The sequence below is a fragment of the Urocitellus parryii genome, chromosome 3 (assembly GCF_045843805.1).
Source record: "Urocitellus parryii isolate mUroPar1 chromosome 3, mUroPar1.hap1, whole genome shotgun sequence".
NCBI lineage: Eukaryota > Metazoa > Chordata > Mammalia > Rodentia > Sciuridae > Urocitellus > Urocitellus parryii.
Window position 1 is genome coordinate 168,803,307 of NC_135533.1, and position 21,889 is coordinate 168,825,195.

General features: G+C 41.8%; 1 protein-coding gene across 1 annotated transcript in view; it reads left to right on the forward strand.

Moving 5' to 3' along the window:
* The window catches only part of Cfap20dc (CFAP20 domain containing), a 227,833-nt gene that overhangs the window by 166,964 nt on the left and 38,980 nt on the right, over positions 1–21,889 (forward strand). Inside the window, exons 14-15 of the mRNA XM_026402052.2 lie at positions 5,275–5,478; positions 16,456–16,517. Of these exons, the coding sequence (XP_026257837.2) occupies positions 5,275–5,478; positions 16,456–16,517 (266 nt within the window). The remainder of the gene's footprint in view (positions 1–5,274; positions 5,479–16,455; positions 16,518–21,889) is intronic.

A 21,889-nucleotide genomic window follows, 5' to 3' on the forward strand; every position in this document is an offset into this window, starting at 1 on the left:
CACCCATAGATCAGCAGAAATGGGTCTTATCCAAGGCTCACAAAATTCTCAAGGCAGATATTGAATCAATTCAACTCTCCTGTCTTAAAATCAAGAACAGAGGTTACATCAAGTTGAACACTTGTTTTTGTTTGCTGGAGTTACGAGTTTTCCTTCTAAACATGACCATGGTTGTGTGTGACTATTGAAGCTGCTCTTCAACATATGCTGGTCATTTCTTCATGGCTCCCATTTGCCCTACTAGTTATGAGGACCATGAAAGCGAGGGCCGTATCTTAATTGTGTTTGAAATTTCACTGGCGTAGGCTCCTAAAAACGTCTGAAGGTCAATGAAAGTGAACAACTTGATACTTACCAAGGGCTTGCCTGGAGTCAGAGCATGGCTGAATCATATGGCCTTCAGCCCGCTGCCTCGTTCCCCAAGCAAATCTGATTGATAACATCTCCCTTCTTTCCTACAAGGATATTTGGAGACAAAATTGAGTTATGCATAATGTGTTGAGCCTTTCAGAGTTGGAATTGCATGAGGCACTCTGCCTCTCAGGAGTGGCGTGATTTAGTTAGATGACATCTTGTGCTGGCGTCCACTATAATATGAAGGCTTTACTGCAAGCCTCCTTTTAAAATAATAATAATAATAAATGATTTTGGCTTTCTGGCGATTTTGAAATGGCTTAAGAGATTGCAAATTAAAAACGTCTTGGAAAACTAATTGCCCATCTCTGCCACCAGTGGTTCTTTTCGTGACCCTGGAGGAAGTTGCTTTCTTCTCTCTGCTCAATTTGAGCTGCCTCTTCCACAGTGTTGTCAAAATATATTTTACTGTTGTGTGAAATAAAACCAGGGAAATCTAGAGCTCCAAGCATACTTAGCTTGAACAGTGCCTGGCAATGGATTAGGGTCAAAGTATTTGAAGAATAAGTTAGTGACACTCATTTCCACCACTCCAGCCAGCTGTCCACCCACCCGTGCTTCAGTCCCCACAGAGGTGGAGAATGTCCTTTTGAAGGCCACTTATTTCATTGTCAGCAAACTTAGTTACTACCAATGCCACTTTGACTTCTGTGAGGCTTCCTATAATTCTGCCGAACAGTTACTCACTCCTGTTCTACGTTCCATTAGTCATACTTCTGTTGTGGTATGGATTAGAGTCTACCAGAATTCCTGTTCTATAATCTGTTACGTCTCCCCTTCTAGACCGTGAGCTCCATGAGGACAGGAGTGTGTCTTGTCTTCTTGTGTTTTTAGCTCCCAGCAGGGTACAGAATGGATAGAAGATTGGCAGAAGGGAGACAGAGAAAATGAGAGGAAAGAATAAGATAACAGAAAGGACTTGTATTGATTGCTTACTCAATGGTCTCTAAAGAGGGATGTTTTCACCCCAGAATTTGTAGCAAACAGAAGATCACCAAACTTAAGAAGAAAATTGTGAAACTATCTCCATTTTTTTGAATCTCAAGCATTTTAAATTTCATTCATTTTGTGGGTTTTATATCATATGTACTATTTTAGTGTAGTTGAACATGAGTATAATTTATAAGTAGACCCAGTTTAAAAGTGCATGTGTTAGTCAGCTTTCCATTACTGTAACACATACCTGAGATAATCAGCTCATACAGCAAAAGGTTTGTTTCAGCTGGCAGCTTTGGAGATTTTAGCCCACCAGGGATTGGTCCTATTGCTTTTGGGCCTGTGGTGAGACAGAACTTGGTGGCAGCATGTGGCAAAAACCATTCATCTCATGGCTGGGAAGTGGAAGAGAGAAGAAGAGGAAGAGCCAAGGTGCCCCATCACCACCTTCAAGGACACACCCCAGGGACTTAGACCCTCACACTGGGCCCTACATTTTAAAGATTCTATCATCTCCCAATAATGTCATGGGTTGGGGACCGGGCCTTGGGAAGCACTTAAGATTCAAACTATAGCATTTTCTGATAAAGCTTCAAATCACTAATTTGAATGCCCCTAGTATAGCTGTTTGCCCGCCACTGTGCTAAGCATCTGGTATATATTATTTGATTTATTCCACCGAAAATCCTGTGAAGGATACTAAGGTCTTCCTTTTACAGATGAAGGATGAGGCACAGAGAGGTTACGTCATTTCCTGATCACAGACAGCTGAGAAATGGTAGAACTAGGGTCCAGATTCACATCTGTCTGATGCAGCCACCGCCACATCCTCTTTTGTGAGTGTGTCCTAGGACATGGTGTTGTTTTTCCTACTCAGTTCCAGCTTGTCAGTTAAATAAGCCAATTAAATGGATGATTCCATCAAGCCAAGTTCATATTAAAGATTTCTTCTTACCAAAAAGAAAATTGTCAGAATTAAAATAAAGTGCCATTTTCCATTGTGAAAGCACACATTGGCGATGGCAGGCCAAACAGCACCCCTCTGGGATGCATTAGGTGCTCACTTCTGTTTCTTGACAGAAAAACTGAAGTGAAGGACCAGGGTCCCTAGTTCAGTCAAGCAGGTGGGACTCTGCTATCACTACGTTTTAAATAGAGATACTGTTCACGTACTGTAGGATTCACCATTTTAAAGTAGGCATTCCAGGAATTTCTAGTACCACCATGACCTATTTCTCTGCCACCACCATGACCTATTTTCAGAACATTCCATCACCCCTAAGAAGCCAGGTGCCCCTCAGCGGCACTTCCCACTGCCCTGTTCCCCTGGGCTCCACTCCTCCACTTCTGGTCTCTGTGCTTTTCATGTAAATAGGATCCCATACTCTGTGCGGCCTCTTGCATTTGGCTTCTTGCACTTAGCACAGTGTTTTCAAGGTTCTTCCGGGTGGTAGGCTGTATCCATCCTTCACTCCTCTTCATGGCTGCGTTCCATTATATGGATAAACAAAACCCCACTCCTCAGTTGATGGACACTTGGTGGTTTTCCTCTTCCATTGGGGGTAGTAGTGCCGTGGTTTCTACGTGAACACGTATCCTCCCTTCTTCTGCCAGGTGCCTCAGAGTGTGCTGCTGGGAGACTCAGTGTTTAGCATTTTGAGAAACTTTTTACCAAAGCAGCTACACCACCCGCAGTGCCCACCCAGCAAGGTGTGAGGGTTCCAGCTTCTCTACCTGCTTGTCCCACACTTATTATCTTTTTTTTAATTTATTTTTAAATTTGGGTGTTTTTGTTTTGGTTTTCCATACTAGGGATTGAACTCGAGGGTATTCAACTCCTGAGCCCCATCCCAAGCCAATTTTTTTTTTTTATTTTGAGACAGGGTCTCTCTAAGTTGCTTAGGGTCTTGCCAAGTTGCTGAGGCTGGACTTGAACTTGTGATCGTCCTGTCTCAGCCTCCCGAGCCACTGGGATTACAGGCGAGCCCAGTCTATAGATACTCATAACCATTCCTGTGGATGTGGAAGGTGCTTCATTGTGGTTGTGAGTTGTATTTCTCTAATGATAATGATGTTGAGCGTTTTCCTATGTGTGTAATTGTCCCCTCAAATGCTTCTTTTGAATTTAAAATAGCTATTTCCTTCTTTTTTAGCATTATTTCATTGAAATATGAATTTTCACTGAAATAAAATGTGTGGTATTTGCTTCCTCCCCACTGAACCCTCTCGAAGCATATTAAATACTCATGAATCCTCCTAAACCATCGCCTGAGCTCTCACGTGCCACACTGCTGGAGCCAAAACCAGCTGAGTTTCCATTGGCAATTTTCCAGAAAAAAAAATCTCCACATTATTAGATAATAAGCTTTTAAAAACCTCAAATTATGATGATGGTAGTGCTTTATTTAAAAGCATTTATGCCATAGGAACTCCAAAATTTGTTTTTGAAATTATAATTTCTTAACTTTTTCACATCCCTATGAGGCAAAAAAGAAGCAGGAGAAGATAGTAGCTATCTCCAAAGGGTCCTCCAAGAAAGTAAATGTAGAGACTGGAACGTCTGAAACTTCTAGTATATCTTGGGAAAAGATCTGTTGGAGTATAAGCACTATTTTCTTTTTTTTTTTTTTTTTTTTTTTTGGTACTGGGGATTGAGCCACATCCCTAGCCCTTATTTATTTATTTATTTATAATTTTGTGACAGGGTCTTGCTAAGTTGCTGAGGCTGACTTTGAACTTGCAATCCTCCTGCCTCAGCCTCCCGAGCTGCTGGGATCACAGGAATGTGCCACTGTGCCCAGCTCAAAATTGCTTTTAAGTTGTATACTAGTCCTGGATATAAAGCACACTGCTCATCTATGATGCTGATGTTTTATCATGTTAAAATTAATGTATAATGAGGTATACTTCACATTCCATAGAATTTACCAGTCCAAGAGTTCTCTGCCCATCACCACCATGACCTATTTTCAGAACATTTTCATCACCCCTAAAAGAACCCATGTGCCCGTCAGCGGTACTTCCCACTGCCCTGGTGTGGACCAGAGAAAGGAAATAAAAAGGCCTGAAGTTTTCATAGACCAGTTTCTGTCCTGTACATACCGGCCTCTAAGGATGAGCAGCAGTGCCCTTCACCTGGACAGCTGCACCAGCGCTGGTGTCCACTGCGGCTCTGAGGCCTCTCCAGCTTTCAGAGCCTACATCTTCCTGTCTTGCATTCAGATTATCCAGTAGCCTCTAACAAGAGTGGTCATTCTCCCTTTTACTGTAATTTGAATATATTTAGTTTTCATGATCAACAGTGTTGAAATTCATCCATTCCCTTCTGAACTGGGCTTTCTTTCAAACATGATTTTTGTTTTTCTTGAAAAAAAAAAACCAGCTTTGAAATATTGTTTATTCAGTGAATCCACAATACAGGTGGAGCGCCTCCTGGGCAGCAGACCTGCAACATACCCAGGGAAGCGTCCATACAGCCTTGGCGCCTACTCCTGCCTGCCCAGCTCCCAGTCAGTCCCCCTGGGGACGCTGGGCAGGATCAGACTCCTGGGGAGCCCACGCCGCAGAGCCAGCCCCATCTGCCACTGTCAGGAAGGGTTCCCCGGGGAAGAGACACAAGGTCTGGGACCTGAAGGATGCCTTGTGGCATCCAGTCGTGGGGCAGAGGGCTGGCACGTACACAGGAACTGAGGCAGGCAGGGTCCTGATGGCTTTGAGGACTTCAGTGAAGGACAGTGTGACAGGCACACTAGAAGCAGAAGGACAGTAGGCGGCAGGTGGAGAAGGAGCCTCATTAAACAGAGGTAGACCTCTGGCCTCTGCCGGGGGGCTTCTGGCAGCCCCCTGAGTAGGCTTGTTGGCAGCCCATGGAGATAGGAGGGGCCGGGTGACCTTTGCTCCAATGTTTTCCTCTTTCCCCGTCAGGAATACAACTGGAGAAACTACCAGCCCAGCCAGATGAGTGAGTCGGAGCTGCAGATGCTGGCCAGCCTACGGCGGCAGCAGAACGAGGAACTGGAGGACACGGGGGACCCGCACGGCCTGAGCGCCTCCCAGGTTGACAACTGTAACGTCAGCATAAGTACCAGCAGCGATGACACGACCACCTGGAACTCCTGCCTGCCACCCGTGAGTCCTGCGCCGCCTTCTTACCCCTGCCTTGAAAGGGGGGAAGCTTCCTTCTAACAAAGCCCAGGCTTGGGGAGGAGGAACTAGAACCAAAATGAGAACTCTCCCCAGAGAAATATTCAGAACCCGTCCTGGAAGAGTGTTTTAGGGCTGGGTGCAGAAAGCAGCGGGTGCCACTGTCTTTTCTCAAATTGTCTCATTTTCCCTCAGAAACTGTGCACATAGGAACCGATTGTCTTAGTCAGTTTTGTGCTGCTATAACAAAATACACGAGGCCAGGCAATTTATAAACAATAGAGATCCATTTCTTACAATACCAGAGTCTGTGGATGGAGTCCATGGTCAAGGGACTTCATCTGCCAGTGCCTTCTTTCTGCTTCCTCCCGAGAGGGAAAGCAGAAGGGCAAGAGAGCAGGAGGAAGAGGAAGGAGACAGAATTAGCCCTTTTATTAGGTACCCACCCCCATGGTAACTGACCCCTCCACGTAATGGGATAAATCCATTCAGCAAGGCTGGGCCTGATCACCTCAGTATCTCACCTCTCAACACTGTTGCACTGGCCACTAAGTCTCTAACACATGGCCTTTGGGGACATGTTCAAATCCTAGCTGTGATGGATTAAACCACACACTGAGGGAAAAAAAAAAAAGAAAAATTTTGCTGTAGACTGGGCATTCCACTGTATCCCTGCTCCTAGCACAAGTCCTATAGCATAGAAAGGCTCAATGTTTGTTAAATATTTTAAAAATGAATGAGCAAAAGGGGAAAGACTGCAGGTATACTAAGTGTGGCTCAGATGCCAGCACAGAAGAGAAGCTACTGTGTTGGTCCTGGAGGTTTACTGGCTCCTCCCTGTGACTGAGGGTCCTGGTAGCCCCTGGGTATCTCAAAGGCTTACCTCCCTCTGGGTCTCCTGAAGTGTGCGCCTCCCCCTCACTGTGGCCCAGCACAGGAGTGGAAACAGGTCTGAATCTTCCCAGTTTTCAGGTAAACAAACTGAACCCTGTGCCCAGATTTTATACCTGGTCAGTGGTGAATCCCATAGCAGAGCCTCAGATTTTAAATTAGTCCATTCTCTATAGTACTGTCCTTGGATCTTATGGCTTAGTTGGAAAAACAAAGTATAAACATCAATATAATAGTCCAGTGTGGCACAAGAGATGTCATAGGCAGAATAAAATGTGCCATTCTCAAAAGTATCTAGAGCTGTTTTAAGATCTCCATAAACTCAAAGGACACTTGCACACAAAGCCACATTCAGCCTAGCAGGAGAAGTGGCTCATGCCTATAATCCCAGCAACCTGGGAGGCTGAGGCAGGAGGGTTGCAAGTTCAAGGCCAGCCTCAGCAATTTAATGAGACCCTATCTTAAAATTTAAAAACCACAAACATTGTTTTAAAGACTTGAGGTGTAGGTTAGTGGTAAAGCATTCCTGAGTTCTATCCCAGTACCAAAAATAAAAAATCCACTTTCAATATCATAACATATTAAAATATACTTTCACTTATAAATATAACCTTTTTACTATAGTTTTTGAAAGGAAACATAAAATCCTATAACTTTGATTCATGCATATACATATTTAAACATGAAAGGATAGTTGACAGTAGATGTTATGTTTTAAGTATTTACCAAATAATTATTAGTTCTGCAAATATTTTTTGTATTATTTAAAGCCAGTTTTTTCTGGATCTCCAACATCTTTGTAGATTTGCGAAAACTTCAGAGACCCTGACACCTAATGCTCCTGAAATCAATGAAATTTTCTGTGAGCTGTGCTAGTGATTGAACCTAGGGCCTTAGGGTATTGCATGCCCAGCAAATGCTGTACCACTGAGCTACAGACTCAGCCTGTGTGTGTGTGTGTGTGTGTGTGTGTGTGTGTGTGTGTGTGTGAGAGAGAGAGAGAGAGAGAGAGAGAGAGAGACTCACTAAGTTACTGAGGCTGGACCCAAACTTGCAGCCCTCCTGCCTGAGACTGCAAAGAGGCTGGGATCACCACTGCTCACCACTGTGCATGGCTAACACTGAGGCTCTGGCAAGCTGAATCCAGCCTACTGACATACAGATCTCCTAACCACTATGACCCAGTGACTTCTTAATACATGAGTTAATTGTCAAATGAGTGCTGTGGAAATCTATTGGAAGGAAAGACTCCTGTGCTGTTGAGAGAACTTGCAAGTCTTTATGAAGGAGAAATTCGAATCAGCTCCAAGGGGATGTCAAGGGGAAAAAAAACATGATTGCAGTTTTTAATTGGTGGTTTTCATCGCCACCTTTCCCGCCCTCCAGATTTCTCCTGCCTCGACTGTGTTTTCATTAAACACAGATATCAAGCTCATATAAAGCCTCAAGCAACCTTGGTGCCAAGAGCATCCACCCACCCAGAAAAACATCCCTGTCCTGGTTCCTCTGATTACTGAATGTCCTTGTAGCCAGAGCTAAGATACTGGGAGTCAGCTGCACACTTCTGCTGGTGAAATCTGTGATGGAATTGAAACGTTGCCTTCCTTATAAAATATTCCTCAACAGCCATTTAAACCCCAAGTAAGAACGAGAACAGTGGCCTCGTGATGGGGCTCCTTCTGTCATGAGGCAGCTCGGAGACCAGCATCACAAAGGGCAAGCGGGGGAATGATTATTTATGGACCGAGAAGTCTGAACTCTTGGTTGCCCTGGATACGGTGTTCCCATCACTGTCCTGTTCTGGCAGGGACTGAAGTCTCCTGCATGACAACTACTTCACTCTGAAAGTGTGCGGCCAAAAATAACACCGTTAGTAATGAACTTAATAACCCTCTATTTGATCAAATAAGAAATTGAAAACAGTCTGTTTTTCATACAGAGAAAATATTGAAAATTCTACCTCTGGTATTCATAAGATATGTTTATTATTGCATCCAATTCAGTCTATCCCAGTATTGGAACTATCAGCAAATGGAAAATTGCATTCCTTAATGAACTCTGCATCCTGCTGCTCGTATGGAGTTTAAATAGAGCAATCTGCAAGCATTGTTCTGGTCTTTCTGAGAGCTTGCAGCTTTGTCTTTAGAAACTGTACAGAAACGTTGGGAAAGAAAAACTGAAAGAGTGCATGACTTTATTTAATCACAGTGATGTCCTCCTCCTCTTCTAGCTCAGTGAACAGCCCGGCCACCTACCTCAGCACCTGAGCCAGAAATTTAGAAGGCATTTCCACTTCTCCCACTCTTTCATCCCACAGATCCACTGGTCTCCAAGTCCTGGGACCCCCCTTCTTTTCACGCCTAACACTTGCTACCTAATACCTTGGCAAGTTATTTCTCACCTGAATTCCTTCAGCAATCCCTCAGCATCTCTGTGCCTCCAGTCCAAGCACCACAGCCCAGTGGTTAGGAGCATTTGCTCTGAAGTCCAAGTGTCACAGTTCAGATCCAAGCTATGACCTTATAAAGCACTTGGCACTGTATCTGAAATGCAATAGGTATTAATAATCAGAGCTTAGTTACTGTTGTTATTATCATCATTATTCACATAGCCCTCTTACCAAAGCCTAGACCTGATCCAGTCTCTCCCTTCTGTGAAGCCCCTGGGTGATTCCCCAATGACTCTTTAATTTGGCACAGGAGGAACCCATGATCTGAGACCTGCTCCCATCTCGGCCTCATCTCTTACTACACCCCACTTCCACTCCATGAGTTAGTCCCAGTTACAATTTCCTAAGTGCATTCCATGCATATCCCTGTACCTTGCTCTTGATTATCTCTCAAGACAGCTCAAAAGCCTTCTGCAGCCCTTCTTACCAGCACAGAGACAATTTCTCCTTGGCCCTTAGATCCAGGCATATCTGCACGGGAACTCTCAGTACAAGTTAACTTGTTTCACATTATTATTATTATTATTATTATTATTATTATTATTATTATTACTATTATTATTGGAGTAGTACAATATGCTATGGACTAGGCTGAGTGTTGTGGATACACACAGAGCTTTACTCAGTCTTGAGATGTTCACCATTGCAGAGCCACCACCCCAGCCTGTGTGCTTTTCAAATAAGAGTGCAACTTCAAAACTAATTGAATACCTGGCATATTAGTATATATGGAAGTATGGAGAATAAAATACACATGAAGCAAAGAGTAAGACGAGCATATGCAAAAATTCATATGTAGGATCCCCCCACCCCCAAGGCACCGGTAGCCTCTCGATATCTCACACGAAGATCTCAGATGTGAATTGTTAGCAACTTAAATTACAAATCACTGAATTTCAAACACTGAAAGTTTATTGTGATTAGCCTTTACTATTGAGTGTGTACTTTTCTTCTATCATAATAATCGTTTGATTATATCTATTTTATGTGCTACTGAATTTATCCAATTTCCCTTTAAAAATACTCACTGGTCTAATATCAAATAAAGTAATGCAGGCTGTTAAGAGATAACAGAATGAAGAGTTATGGGAACACATGAGATGAAGCAGTTAATTCTACTGTGGGTTTGAGGGACATATACTTATACAGATAAGGCAACATTTACACTGAAGTTCAAGAATGAGTATAAGTTCACCATGTAGAAAAGAGACAGGAAGAAAGTTCAAGTTCTGAAAAGGAGCAGAATTAAGTCTGTGGAGGTGAGCACAGAATAGGTATTTCAGCAAGATTAATTTCCTCTTAGTACCTTTATTTCATTAGCTGCGTAAGACTGGAAATGGGTTTTGCTTGTGTCCCAATGCCTACTCACTCTGCATCCAACACTAAAGAGAACTACTCTCTCTTCTAGCTACAGAGCACTTCTTGCCTGTCACTAAGGGAGCCATCTTGCTTTCACTGGGAGAGCCATCTTACCCATTACTAGGGGAGCCATCTTGCCTGTCACTAGAGGAGCCATCTTGTCCACACTAGAAGAGCCATCTTGCCTATGAATTAGGGGAGCCATCTTGCCCTGTTAGCTAGGGGAACAATTTTGCCTGTCACTAGAGGAACCATCTTGCCTGTCATTAGGGAAGCCATCTTACCCATCATTAGGAGAGCCATCTTGCCCCATTAGCTAGGGGAGCCATTTTGCCTCATTACTAGAGAAGCCATCTTGTTCATCACTAGGGAAGCCATCTTGCCCATCACTAGGGAAGCCATCTTGCCCATCAGTAAGGGAGACATCTTGCCTGTTAACTATGGGAGCCATCGTGCCCCTCACTAGAGGGGCCATCTTGCTTTCACTGGGGGGAGCCATCTTGTCCATCTCTAGGGGAGCCATCTTGCTTGTGGACTAGGGGAGCCATCTTGCCTGTGGATTAGGGGAGCCATGTCCTTTATTCAGTCAAGCTATTGCTCATCCCTCTTTTCTACCTAGAAAACAGCTACTTGGTTTCTGTTCTTGTTTGTTTGCTTGTTTGATGGCTATTTTTTTTATTCAAAAACTTATTTTTTAGAACAGTTTTGGGTTCACCGCCAAACTAAGAGGATGCCACAGAGCTTTCCCATAGGGGAGTCCACAGACAAGATGGCTCCTATGCACAGCTTCCTCCACCATCAGCAGGCTCAACTGTAGCACTTACAACATTGAACGTCCAACATCCCCGGCCTGGGTGTGAGGGCCTGAAGGTGGAACGCCCTCGTCCTCTCCTACCTTCCACTCTGAGCACTGGCCTGGCCGTGGTCTCACTGCTGGTCACCAGTTATTGGTTGAATGAATCAATCAATAATACAAAAATTTATTTCTTCTTTTACTCTAAGGTAGTTTTCATCAAAACTTCAAAATTGAACATCTGCTTTGTTTTGCTTCAATAAATCTTGAGTAGCTCAGGTAAAATTTTATATTCAAGACTTGATAAGTGGATATTAAACACACACCCAGAGGAAATCCCCTCTGAGCCAGGGTTGCTGCCAGGAGCAGGAGCAGAGATGGAGCCAGAGGCCCAGCCGGGAAGGAGGGTCCTCACCCAGTCGCCGCACTGACCAAGCCCTGACCCTCAGCCTTCCTCAGCCTTCACACAGTTCACAGCAACATATGCTGTTTAAAAGGTGTTTAGATATGATAAATTAGTCATTTAAAAGTGTTATTAAGTGTAACCATATTTCTCATAGCAAATTGGCTTTTGTGGGCATCTCTTACTAAATAAATCAAACCTCCTGAGAAATCCACTGGCCTTTGACAAACAAGTTTTTCAAAGTTTTTAACTTAAAAAATTCAATTAAAACAATATGTTATAACTTCTGTGGAAACCAGGCTGCAAGTAATCAATTTTGGAGGGTTTGTGTTAGGAGAAGATCTCATGAGATTTATCCAAACCCTGGGTTCTACGAAGCCTCAGGAAGGGAATAATGAATTACCTGTGATGAATTTCTAAATGAGTTTTATCTTGGTGGAGATTTTGTTTGACAAGAACATAAAACTATGCCATGCCTGTGGTGTGTGTGTGTGTGTGTGTGTGTGTGTGTGCGCTCATCTTAAGGAAAAGGAATAGCCATTAATGTCCACAGCTTATGTGACAACCAAAAGGACATAAACTCTACCTGGGCCCAAATCCCTGCTTTGTCATTTACTGGCATCACCTGTAAAATGGGAATCATAAAAGAGATCCTTTGTATTGCCGTTGTATACAGAATGCACATGCCCAGGGCTTTGGAGAATAAGCTCACGTTGACTGTAAACTGCTACTCTCCTGAGTAAAGGCCACTTGAGTGATTGCAAGAGGTTTCTAGGACATTTTTCGTTTTTATGGCTACCGAGGGCTATTGGGTAGGCAGAGATTCTCCAGGTTCATTTTAAAGTGAACTTAAACATGGACATGCACACTGACCCCCACAGAGCTTTACAGATGAGCTCTTTCATTATTTCAGTATTTTTTTTTATTTTTATGTCCTTCCACGAACCTAGATTCTAGAGAAGCATACCTAATTTGTGCCACCCGGTGAGCAGATGCCCCCAAACCATGTAAGTCTTCTCAGCTTAGGGAGTATGGAAGGGAAGGAATGAGGGAGGGAAGAAAACTTACCTCATGCATCCATCAGCATGGCATGTTGCAGAGCATAATATTTGGAGAAAAATGAAGCAAAATGCACTTCATAAAATTACAAGCATATGGTGAGGTTCTCAGACAAGTTATTTATGGTCTTGATGAACCTCACATTATTGCCATTTTCATAGGTTTTTATAAAAATATTGTTTTACCTTTTAACATAGCAGGATTATCTTATCTCTTGTTCTTTTATTTAGCTTTCACTTCTCTCCCTCACCCCAAATTTCTAGCAGCTTGATCATAGAAAAAGCAAAGCTTCTCCTGCTCCATGGTAGTTAATTTTATGAGTGCTGTTTTCCCGGCGCTTGTGCATAGCAACAGCGCCACCAAAAGGACAAGGTCCGGGTTTCCTGGGATCTGTTCCATTTCTTTCCGCAAGAGCACATCTGCGTTTTGCAGGATTGCTGGCTGCCGAGTGTCTAAAACACAATATACTGGCATTTCAGGCACTTTATAGTTAATAGGTCTTCATTCGTTTCTGAACTACAGATTCATTAACTTCTCAGTTCTCTTTGGGTGTAATGAGTTTTCTTTTAATCTTCCTAAATCTAAAAGTAAGTAGTTGATTGTGCTAAGCTATAGATAAATTAGAGAGCAGATGTACTTATATAATGATAGAAATGATATATGAAAGCTGATATTAGAGCCAGTATAATATCTATGCTGCCAGGAAGAAAATAATGAAATGCATGAATGATTCTATTTAGTGACTATGAAAGTCACTCAAGGGAATAAAACTTCTTAGTCTCAGAGTACTATGTGTTATATCTTATGTTTGCCCCCAAATTTAGCAAGAGTGGCAAAACTTTTTTTTTTCTTTTTAAATATATAGTGACATCTCATGAGGATTACATCAAATCCATTTAATTTATAATAAGGAAGTAGTTACATATATGTCAAATAAGTGTATTTATAGACTATTTCTCCCCCCGCCTTTATACACTGAATGGATTTTGCCACATTTATTATTCAAAAACTTTTGTATTCAACCCTCAGTGTAAACTCCCAAGCTGGAATAAACACTAAGGTGTAGTGTTTCAAAGGATGAGCTGTGGAATCAGATGAACTGGTCCACAGCCTATTACCCCTGCTTCCTGGCAGGCATGACCTTGGGCTAGTTCCCAGTGTATAGATGTCCTCCTCCCTGGTTCAGAGTTGTTAGTTCTGTTTATTTCACAAAAATGATCTGAGGATCCAATGAGAGAATATCTATCAAGAATTTGCATGGATCCAATTCTATAAACACACTAAAAAACCAACACCAAGTATCTGCACCACATTTCAAGAGTAATGAGTTCAATCATGTAAAGGTTATAATTTTGTTAGTTATTTTTTTCCTCTCAATGCAATTAGAAATTAATTCTTTGTCAGTCTTAACAATTAGTGTTCTTGTCCTTTATCTGAAATAAAGATGACATTAGATTTTTAAAAATTGCATGGAATAAATGCTCAAGAAATACCAGTTACTGCTGATATTATTTTAGATATTGGTTTCTTTCTCTTTGTATCTACTTAAGGTATCCTCTAAATGTGACTGCATTTCCAAAATCAGAAAGCAACAAATTTTATTTTCTGTATGGATACTCTTACAGGATGTTACCTACCTAAAAACAGATTTGCTGCTGTGTATGGACAGGAAGAGTGGTTCATCCTAGGTTCATGACTGAGGCCCTTCTAACAAAAGATAAAAGAAAAGCATGCAAACGTATTTAAGTGTTGCATGACACAGGAGCCTTTGTAAAGAAATGAAGACCAGAGAAATTGTAAAACCCGCTTGTTTTTCTACTGGGCTTGACAAAGAATGGGAAGTCATAGAGAAAGACATTTGGACAAAGGGGAGATGATCTAGTGGAAATGAACTGGAAGAAACTGAACAAGGCCTTTGTTCCATTTCTTCTGGGTGAGGTCTTGCCCTCCAGAGATAAGGAGGCTCCTTCCTTCTGGGGAGAAGTGGCCTCTGCCGTGAGGGTCTTGTGACCTGCTTCAGGGGCAGGATGGACAACCCTCCCTAGGTCTTCAGAGGAGAAGAGCAAGGGAAGGTGAGGGTGACCTTCCTGCTTCTGCTATTTTCTCAAATGCCCAGGTGTGGCATTTGGGTGACTGTCCTGAGCCTTTGTGGGTGGGGACAACTTGCTTCAGACGGACACAGGTGCTCCACCTTTCTATCTACTCATGTCAGCAGTTCTTATTGCTTTGAGAAGCTTCCCAGGTTGTTTTTATTTATTTTCTCACACTTAGAAGTCTCTGTGCATGTGATTTTTTTTTTTTTACTCCTGGTATCACTGAATCTGTTTTATATAAATGGGACCAAATATGTATAGTCTAAAGTGACAGCTAAAGTCTCAAACAAGAGAGAGGTTTCCCAGGGAAGGAGTAAGCTATTTAGAATAAAGTCTTGGGATGAAGATAAACAGAATTAATAGTATAAAATTAATAAGTGGACATTTGGTTGAATATCAGGTCGATGATGTCTAGAGAGTTATGGAAACACCTCTGAAAACAAATAGGCAGAAGTCCAATAGGCAGAAGTCCACTGACTGGGCACCTGAATGCAGCTGAAATACCGAATGAATACCAATAAATTTATCATGGGGAGTATTACTACATGGTGTGAGTTGGTCCCGGGAAACTGTTTGGCCCTGTGCTTGGTAATTTCTCTTTTTTTTTTTTTTTTTGGCTGGGAAATAATAAAGCCTAAATCACAAAACGAAATTTCCCTTGCAAATTGCTGAGAGTCTTATTTCTCTAGTGAGATCAAATATGTCTTATGACATGGTTTTCCTCCCACTGTTCTCCCAGCTGTTGTTTCTTATTACTGAAATGTTGATGCGTTGATATTGGTTAGTTACCAAAGTACCTGGGCACATTGAAATTCATGGCGCGTCACAGGTAGGCAGGCTCAGTGGCTGTGATTATCAGACGGGCGTTTGATTTAAATTAAAGGAGTACTTCCAAGAGATTATTTATAAAGGAAGACAGTTTACTCTGAAGAATTCCCATCACCCCCGCCATTAACATTTTAGAATCTATTAAAATAAGGAAGATGCTGAAAGTAAGGAAGAAGGGCTCTGTAGGTACTGGCACCATTGCCACAACCCCTGGCCATCATCGCGGCCTGGAACTACAAGTCCACACAGGGCCCCTTTGACTAAGGAAGTCACATTTTGGAATGGAATTCAGAAGTGGGTACCAAATTCCACTGGTAGTGAAATGAGAATGTGAACAGTAATTTTCATATTAGAACTCAACTGTTGTTAATGGGACAGGAGACATACCAAGAGCCAATGTTCAAAGGAGAATCTGTACTCCACACGATGGAATCTTCTCCCATCCTGGGGCAAGGAGGAAAGATGAAGTTCTGTCAGAGGCCAGCGTTGAAGGCTACCTAGGACACAGGGTTGTAGCTATGTGCTGAAATCGACCCTGAAAGGTGCCTTGTGGAGGGAAAAGTTGAGATTTCCCACTTTTATAGGTATAGCCACTACCTTTCTCAGCTCCCTGGATCAGTGCTCACAGTTGTCTTGTACACTGGGGAAAATGACCACCAAGCCCTAAGATTTACACATGCAATGCTCAGTAGTGAACAGTTCTCCTTGCCAGCATGCTCACATTGAGACCTAAGTCGACTCCTGTACCTCTGGGTCTCTGCTTGCAATGCACCTTTTACTTCCACAAGATATCTTGCTTCTATTCGATCATATCCACCACTGTTGGCAGTATAAAGGATTCTGACTCGTGAATTTTAACAACACCATAGATGCTATTTAGTCCAGTCATTGACCATTAAAGGAACCCCCGTGTTTTCTCATTTATATCACTCTGCTATTTGTTGGGTCTCAGGGAGATCCCTTGCCTGTTCTGCAAAATAAACACAGCCCCTTCTTGCAGATTGTGTCTCGAGGGAGGGGGTCGGAATGCAGCATTGGGAATGTGTGTGAAAGTCTATCTGCCTCACAAATGTTTTATCTTTTATAGCCTGTCAACCAGGGTCGTCACTACCAGAAAGAAATGAATCCACCTTCTCCTTCCAACCCTCGGTAAGAATCATTAATAATCTCAATTTGAAAAACACAGATTATTTATAAGATTGTGCATTTTCCTTGATTTCCTGATTTTCCAAAATTTCCAATGAGCTTCCAAAGTTCTTTTCTTTCGAAGTCTTAGTTCATCCCCTCTTCTTATTCCAACTGCGCTTTAATTACCTAGGTTTAAACACCTCGCTGGGGGCTTTGAGCAAGTCGTTTAACTCAAAATAATTCAGACATAATTGCCTCATTGTATTTTGAGAAAGTTCCAGATGGACTAATATATGAAAAATTCTTAGTACAGTTCTTGGCAAATAAGTGTCTATTTATTCATTATTAGTTTATTTTCATAAATATTTCACTATAATAGATAGTTGATGTTTAGTACATTTTAAGATATATATATGTGTGTATATATATATGCCTTTTAAATTTATCAAGAAAGCTTATATATAACTTCAAGTGGTCATTCTTTTTTCCCAATTCCAAAGTTGGTAATCTCAAAATTATTTCATTATTTCAAAAATATCATTGGCCAAGGCCCTGAATTCAGTCCCCACTACTGAAAAACAATAACAACCTCAAAAAACAATTGGCATCTGAATCATTTGTCAATACTAGAAAAAAAATCTCAGAATTTTAGGCTGATTAAAAACAAGCAAATCTGAATTTGAGCTTTAAAATGTACATAGCATTACATGGCTTTCTGATAGCGAGATAAGATAGCTTATCCACACAAGTCAACATGACTTTATCACTGTTTATTATACACTAGGAATTTACTGAAAAGTCCATTTATCTTGAGCTCCAGACACAGAGTCTGGATTACTGGGCTGCATCTCATTATCCAAATGCATTTAATGATCAAGTTATTTAACCTGTACTGTGGATTGTCCCAGGGAATAGACTGAAACCCAGAGCTCTGGCTGTAGGATGTGGTGCTGCTACATAATGTCTGAGATAAGACTCTTATATATAATTTTTAAAGAAGGTTTGGCTAGTACTGAGAGAGCTTGAAAAGGCATGGGGAGAACGAGGGATATGTTAAGTAAGAACATCAGGCTCCATCATAGAATCCAGGGTCAGCCAGGCCTCAGGAGGGTCCTAAAACTAGGAACCAAAAAGCCACCAGGCAGCCACATGACACCCTTGCCCCTCTGCCTGCATTCACTGTCTGCTCCTTTCCTCTCCCTCAGCTCTCTCTGCTTCTCGGTCCACATATGGCTGTCTGACAGCTCTTGAGTTTACATATTACAGTTCAAAGAACATGCTGAGGCTGACAGACTATGTCTGATTCCCAGTTTCTACGTTCCAAGAGAGAGAATGTGATTGGTCTAGGTTGAGCCAAGCATCCACTTCTGGTCCAATAAGCAAAGAGCAGTGAACCAAGCCCTGAAAACGAACAGGGCTCCCAAGAGACCATCAGGGGCTTATGGGAATTTTATTGGGGCTGAGAATATTTATGATATGGGTCGAGTAAATGTTCTTTGTTAGTCTTCTAATTGTTCCTGATCTGTGCTGCTGATCTCATTGTTCCTTTATCAAATCACAGTAAGGGGAGTTTTCACTATCATAAATAGATGTGATAAGGAGTTTAAAATTGAGAATGGGATTTCAGCATATATAAAAATGTGTTTCAACATTTCTATGTACAAATAAGCTTTCAAGGTAACTGGACATCCAAATGATAACAAATTTCAGAATTCATAGTCTGAACTACTGAGGGTGATAATAATATATGTTAGAAAGTGGAGACTTTGTTTCATTGAAAGGAGAAAAGGGCCCTAATTATCATCCTAATTCTGCCTCCAATCTAGTCTATGATCTCAGACAAGTCTCTCAGTCTCTCGATATCATTTAATAATGTGAACACACTCATATGTGAAAGAAAGAATTGAATTATATGCTTGCTGAGGTCAATTTTAACTTTATGATTCTGAGACTTTTATGAGACTCATTGTAGACTTAGAACAACTAATCCTGCCATCAAAGTTTCACCCAGCTTATTTTTATCTCACTAAACTCTATAGAAAACATACTTCCTAAATATCAGATCAATTAGTGAATGAATAAATGAATATTTAGATGTAGCAGTATGTGATTTCAAATGTCCCTTTTACTGGTTCAGTCCCAAAGTTAGAATATCAAAAGGATAGAACATAAGAAAATTCACCAAGAGAGCAAGACTTGTGCAACCAATTACCTATTCATTCACTCAGCAAAAAGGAATTTACATTTTTACATAATGAAATAAAAAGGACATATTCTAAAGTAAAGAATAAAATTCCATCAAACCCATTACCAGTGGGCTATCCAGAGTTTCCTAGAAAATTATTACATAACTATTCAGAAAACCTGCAGATTACGTGACTTTGCTCTTGGCTCATAAATTCCGAAGCATGGAGAATTGGACATAAAGGCATTATTGGACCATAAATACAGAAGATGCTAAAATCCTGAGATCAGCATGTATGATCCTATAAATGGAATAAATTGAATCATGTAATTTAACTTAAAATTGAAAGCAATGATTCTTCTTAAGATTTTTGTTTATTATATTTCTTATAAATACTACCCCATAAAATAATAAATAAATACTACCCAATGCTTTAGACCTCCAAATACAGAACTTTAAAATTAAAGTTAAAGGATACTGATAATGAAGGTGAAAAAGATATAAGTAAGAAGGTCAGTCTCTAAATACACCCTCCTGGATAACCTGGATTCTAGATGGCAAGTCTATGCATGGAGTCTCTGGACAGTACCTGGACAGCATGTGTTCAGAGAGGCTGTGATTTGAGGAATGCTAACCCAGCAGAGAGGGGAGGTGTGTGCTGCACGTCCAGCAAGACAGTGTAGCCACAGTCCTCTTGGAAGTGAAATGGCCACATTACCTCCAGTGAAATATCCGAAACTACTCAAGACCCAAGAACCCAAGATTCTAAAATTACATATACCCATGCCCACCTATGGATCTATTTAGAGAGCTGACTTTCAGTTAGCTTCGTTAATGGCAGAACAGCCAACATCCCCAAAGTCTTTCATTTATAGTGTGCTCTGGAAAGATTGTCCCTTCTGCGGCTTAACTGCCTTCTTCTGTGTGTGCAGGATTAAAACTAAAGACAGTACACAGCCCACAGAGGAGGCAAACTTAGTTTCTGAAGAGCTGGCTCCAGGTAGAAAATAGCTAAAACACTGCATATATTCATAGATTGTTTTCTTCACAGTAAAATCATCCACTTACGCCCACAGGGTGGTACTTGACATTGGACGGAGGTGGGATGCAATGGTAATCATTTTCCTGAGAAGATGATGATCTAGGAATTGAACTACATATGGTTCACCTCATCGCGTTCCCTGGCACTTTTAAGTGTGTGACAGAGCCATTTCCCATGCATTGACAGGCAGGGGGTGGTATTTCCCATTATTTCTTCCTAACACACTGAGGGACAGGTAGCATCTCAGATGCAGGGCCCTGGCCTCCAACATCTAGGGACATTGCCTCTTGGGGCACTGACAGCCTTTACGACAAGGTGCAGAAATGGCTAACATAATCCAATACAATTCAGAGGAGTGTGGGGTGGGAGGAAACAATTTCACAGTTCATTCATGTTGAGAAATGTTCCCGAGCATGTCAACTTGCATGCTGCCAAACAGAGCAAAATGGATGCCGTTTGCAGCCACAAGCCATTTATTTTAAAATGCCATCTATTGGTTCTCGGGTTTAGAGCTGTCCCTTAGGCACATCTATTTATATGTTTATGTAGATTCTTCAGAACAGCACAGATCTTTTTGCTCGGGAATGAATTTTATAAAATAATCTGTGATTACATTCTGCTTGTCTGTTCATATGGACGGAGTTGATAACCAGGCTGTCGTTTCAAATGATGATTCTGCTTGCTATTTTACAACCCCTTGGAAAATTCGGGAGAGGAGGAGATGTGGACAAAGGCTTTGTGAGATTCTAAATGGTTATGGAGAAAGGAAAAAAAAAAAGATAGAAAAGCATTCTAGAATTCCCAAGCAGTAGCAATGGCATCATTCTCTGAAGTGTTTGCTTTATGATTTATTGCTTATCTGTAGTTTTTTAAAATGTCATTGCAGATTGTGTTAGGGCCTGAATCCTTTGTAGCTTTGCCACATGTTTGTGTGATATAAACATACTTATAACTATAATTATCTGATAAAACCCTGCAGACTTTGACAAACGATTAACAGGCAGTGACCTTGGCTCCCGCTGGCTTAGACGGCCTGACGGAGGCAAGCTGTCCTGTTAGTGTCACCTACACGCACCACTCCGGACTGATCACACTGGCTTTATTTTTCTTTTCTCTTCAGTTGTCAGGAGTCAACCTAGTGGGCTTCTTTTCTATGGCTTAAGCTTCTCTTTTTTCTCCCCTAAAAAAGAGAGATGTACAAATAAATAAATAAAATTCAATACGGACCTTGCATGTCATGTTCCTCTCCAAATGATTACATTTGGATCATTTTAAAACAAGTTGGGTTTTTAACAAATATCCCTCCTTGAGACAAAGACCCACAGAGGATTTCCATATTAACCCAGAAAACATTTCCTTCCTCTAAAAGGAATTTTGGTGGTGTTTTCTGTTACTTGGAGTTTTTGCATTATATCTTGGTGATTTGCTATAAAATCAAAGGCATCGGAGTTCATTTCCTAGTTACCTTTAACTAGGAAAATTGTCTGTGCCTCTTGTTTCAGCAGCTCATTCCTACACGTTCACACTGCTTCTTGTTCAAGGACCCTGATCCCCACATTCAGAGTTTGAGGGTCAACTTCAAAGCTCACTGACGGAAGGCCAGACAGGCTGTCAGGTTCTCTAAGGGCAGGGCTCACTCTCTAGTGCTCACTCTCCCCGCCTCCACCATCATCCATCAATCTAGAATGCTTTCCAAAGACCCACGTGTTGTCCTCATCCTGTGGTTTGGATGTGTGAGGTGTCCCCCAAAAGCTGATGTGTGAGAAGATGCAAGAAGGTTCAGAGGAGAAATGATTGGGCCCTCAGAACCTTAACCCAACCAGTGAATGAACCCCTGATGGGATTAACTGGGTAGTGGCTGGAGGCAGGTGGGTGTGGCTGGAGGAGGGGGCATTGGGGGCGTGGCTTTGGGGTCTCTATTTGTCTCTGGAGAGTGGAGTCTCTCTCTGCTTCCTGATCACCATGTGAGCTGCTTCCCTCCACCACACTCTTCCTCCATGATGTCCTGCCTCCCCTCGAGCCCTGAGGAGTGGAGCCTGCTGTCTATGGTCTGAGACCTCTGAATCCATAAGCCTCCACATAAACTCTTCCTCCTCCACAGTTGCTCTGGTCAGGTCTTTTAGATACAGTAGTGAAAAAGCTGACTAAAACAGAACCTTTAGGCGA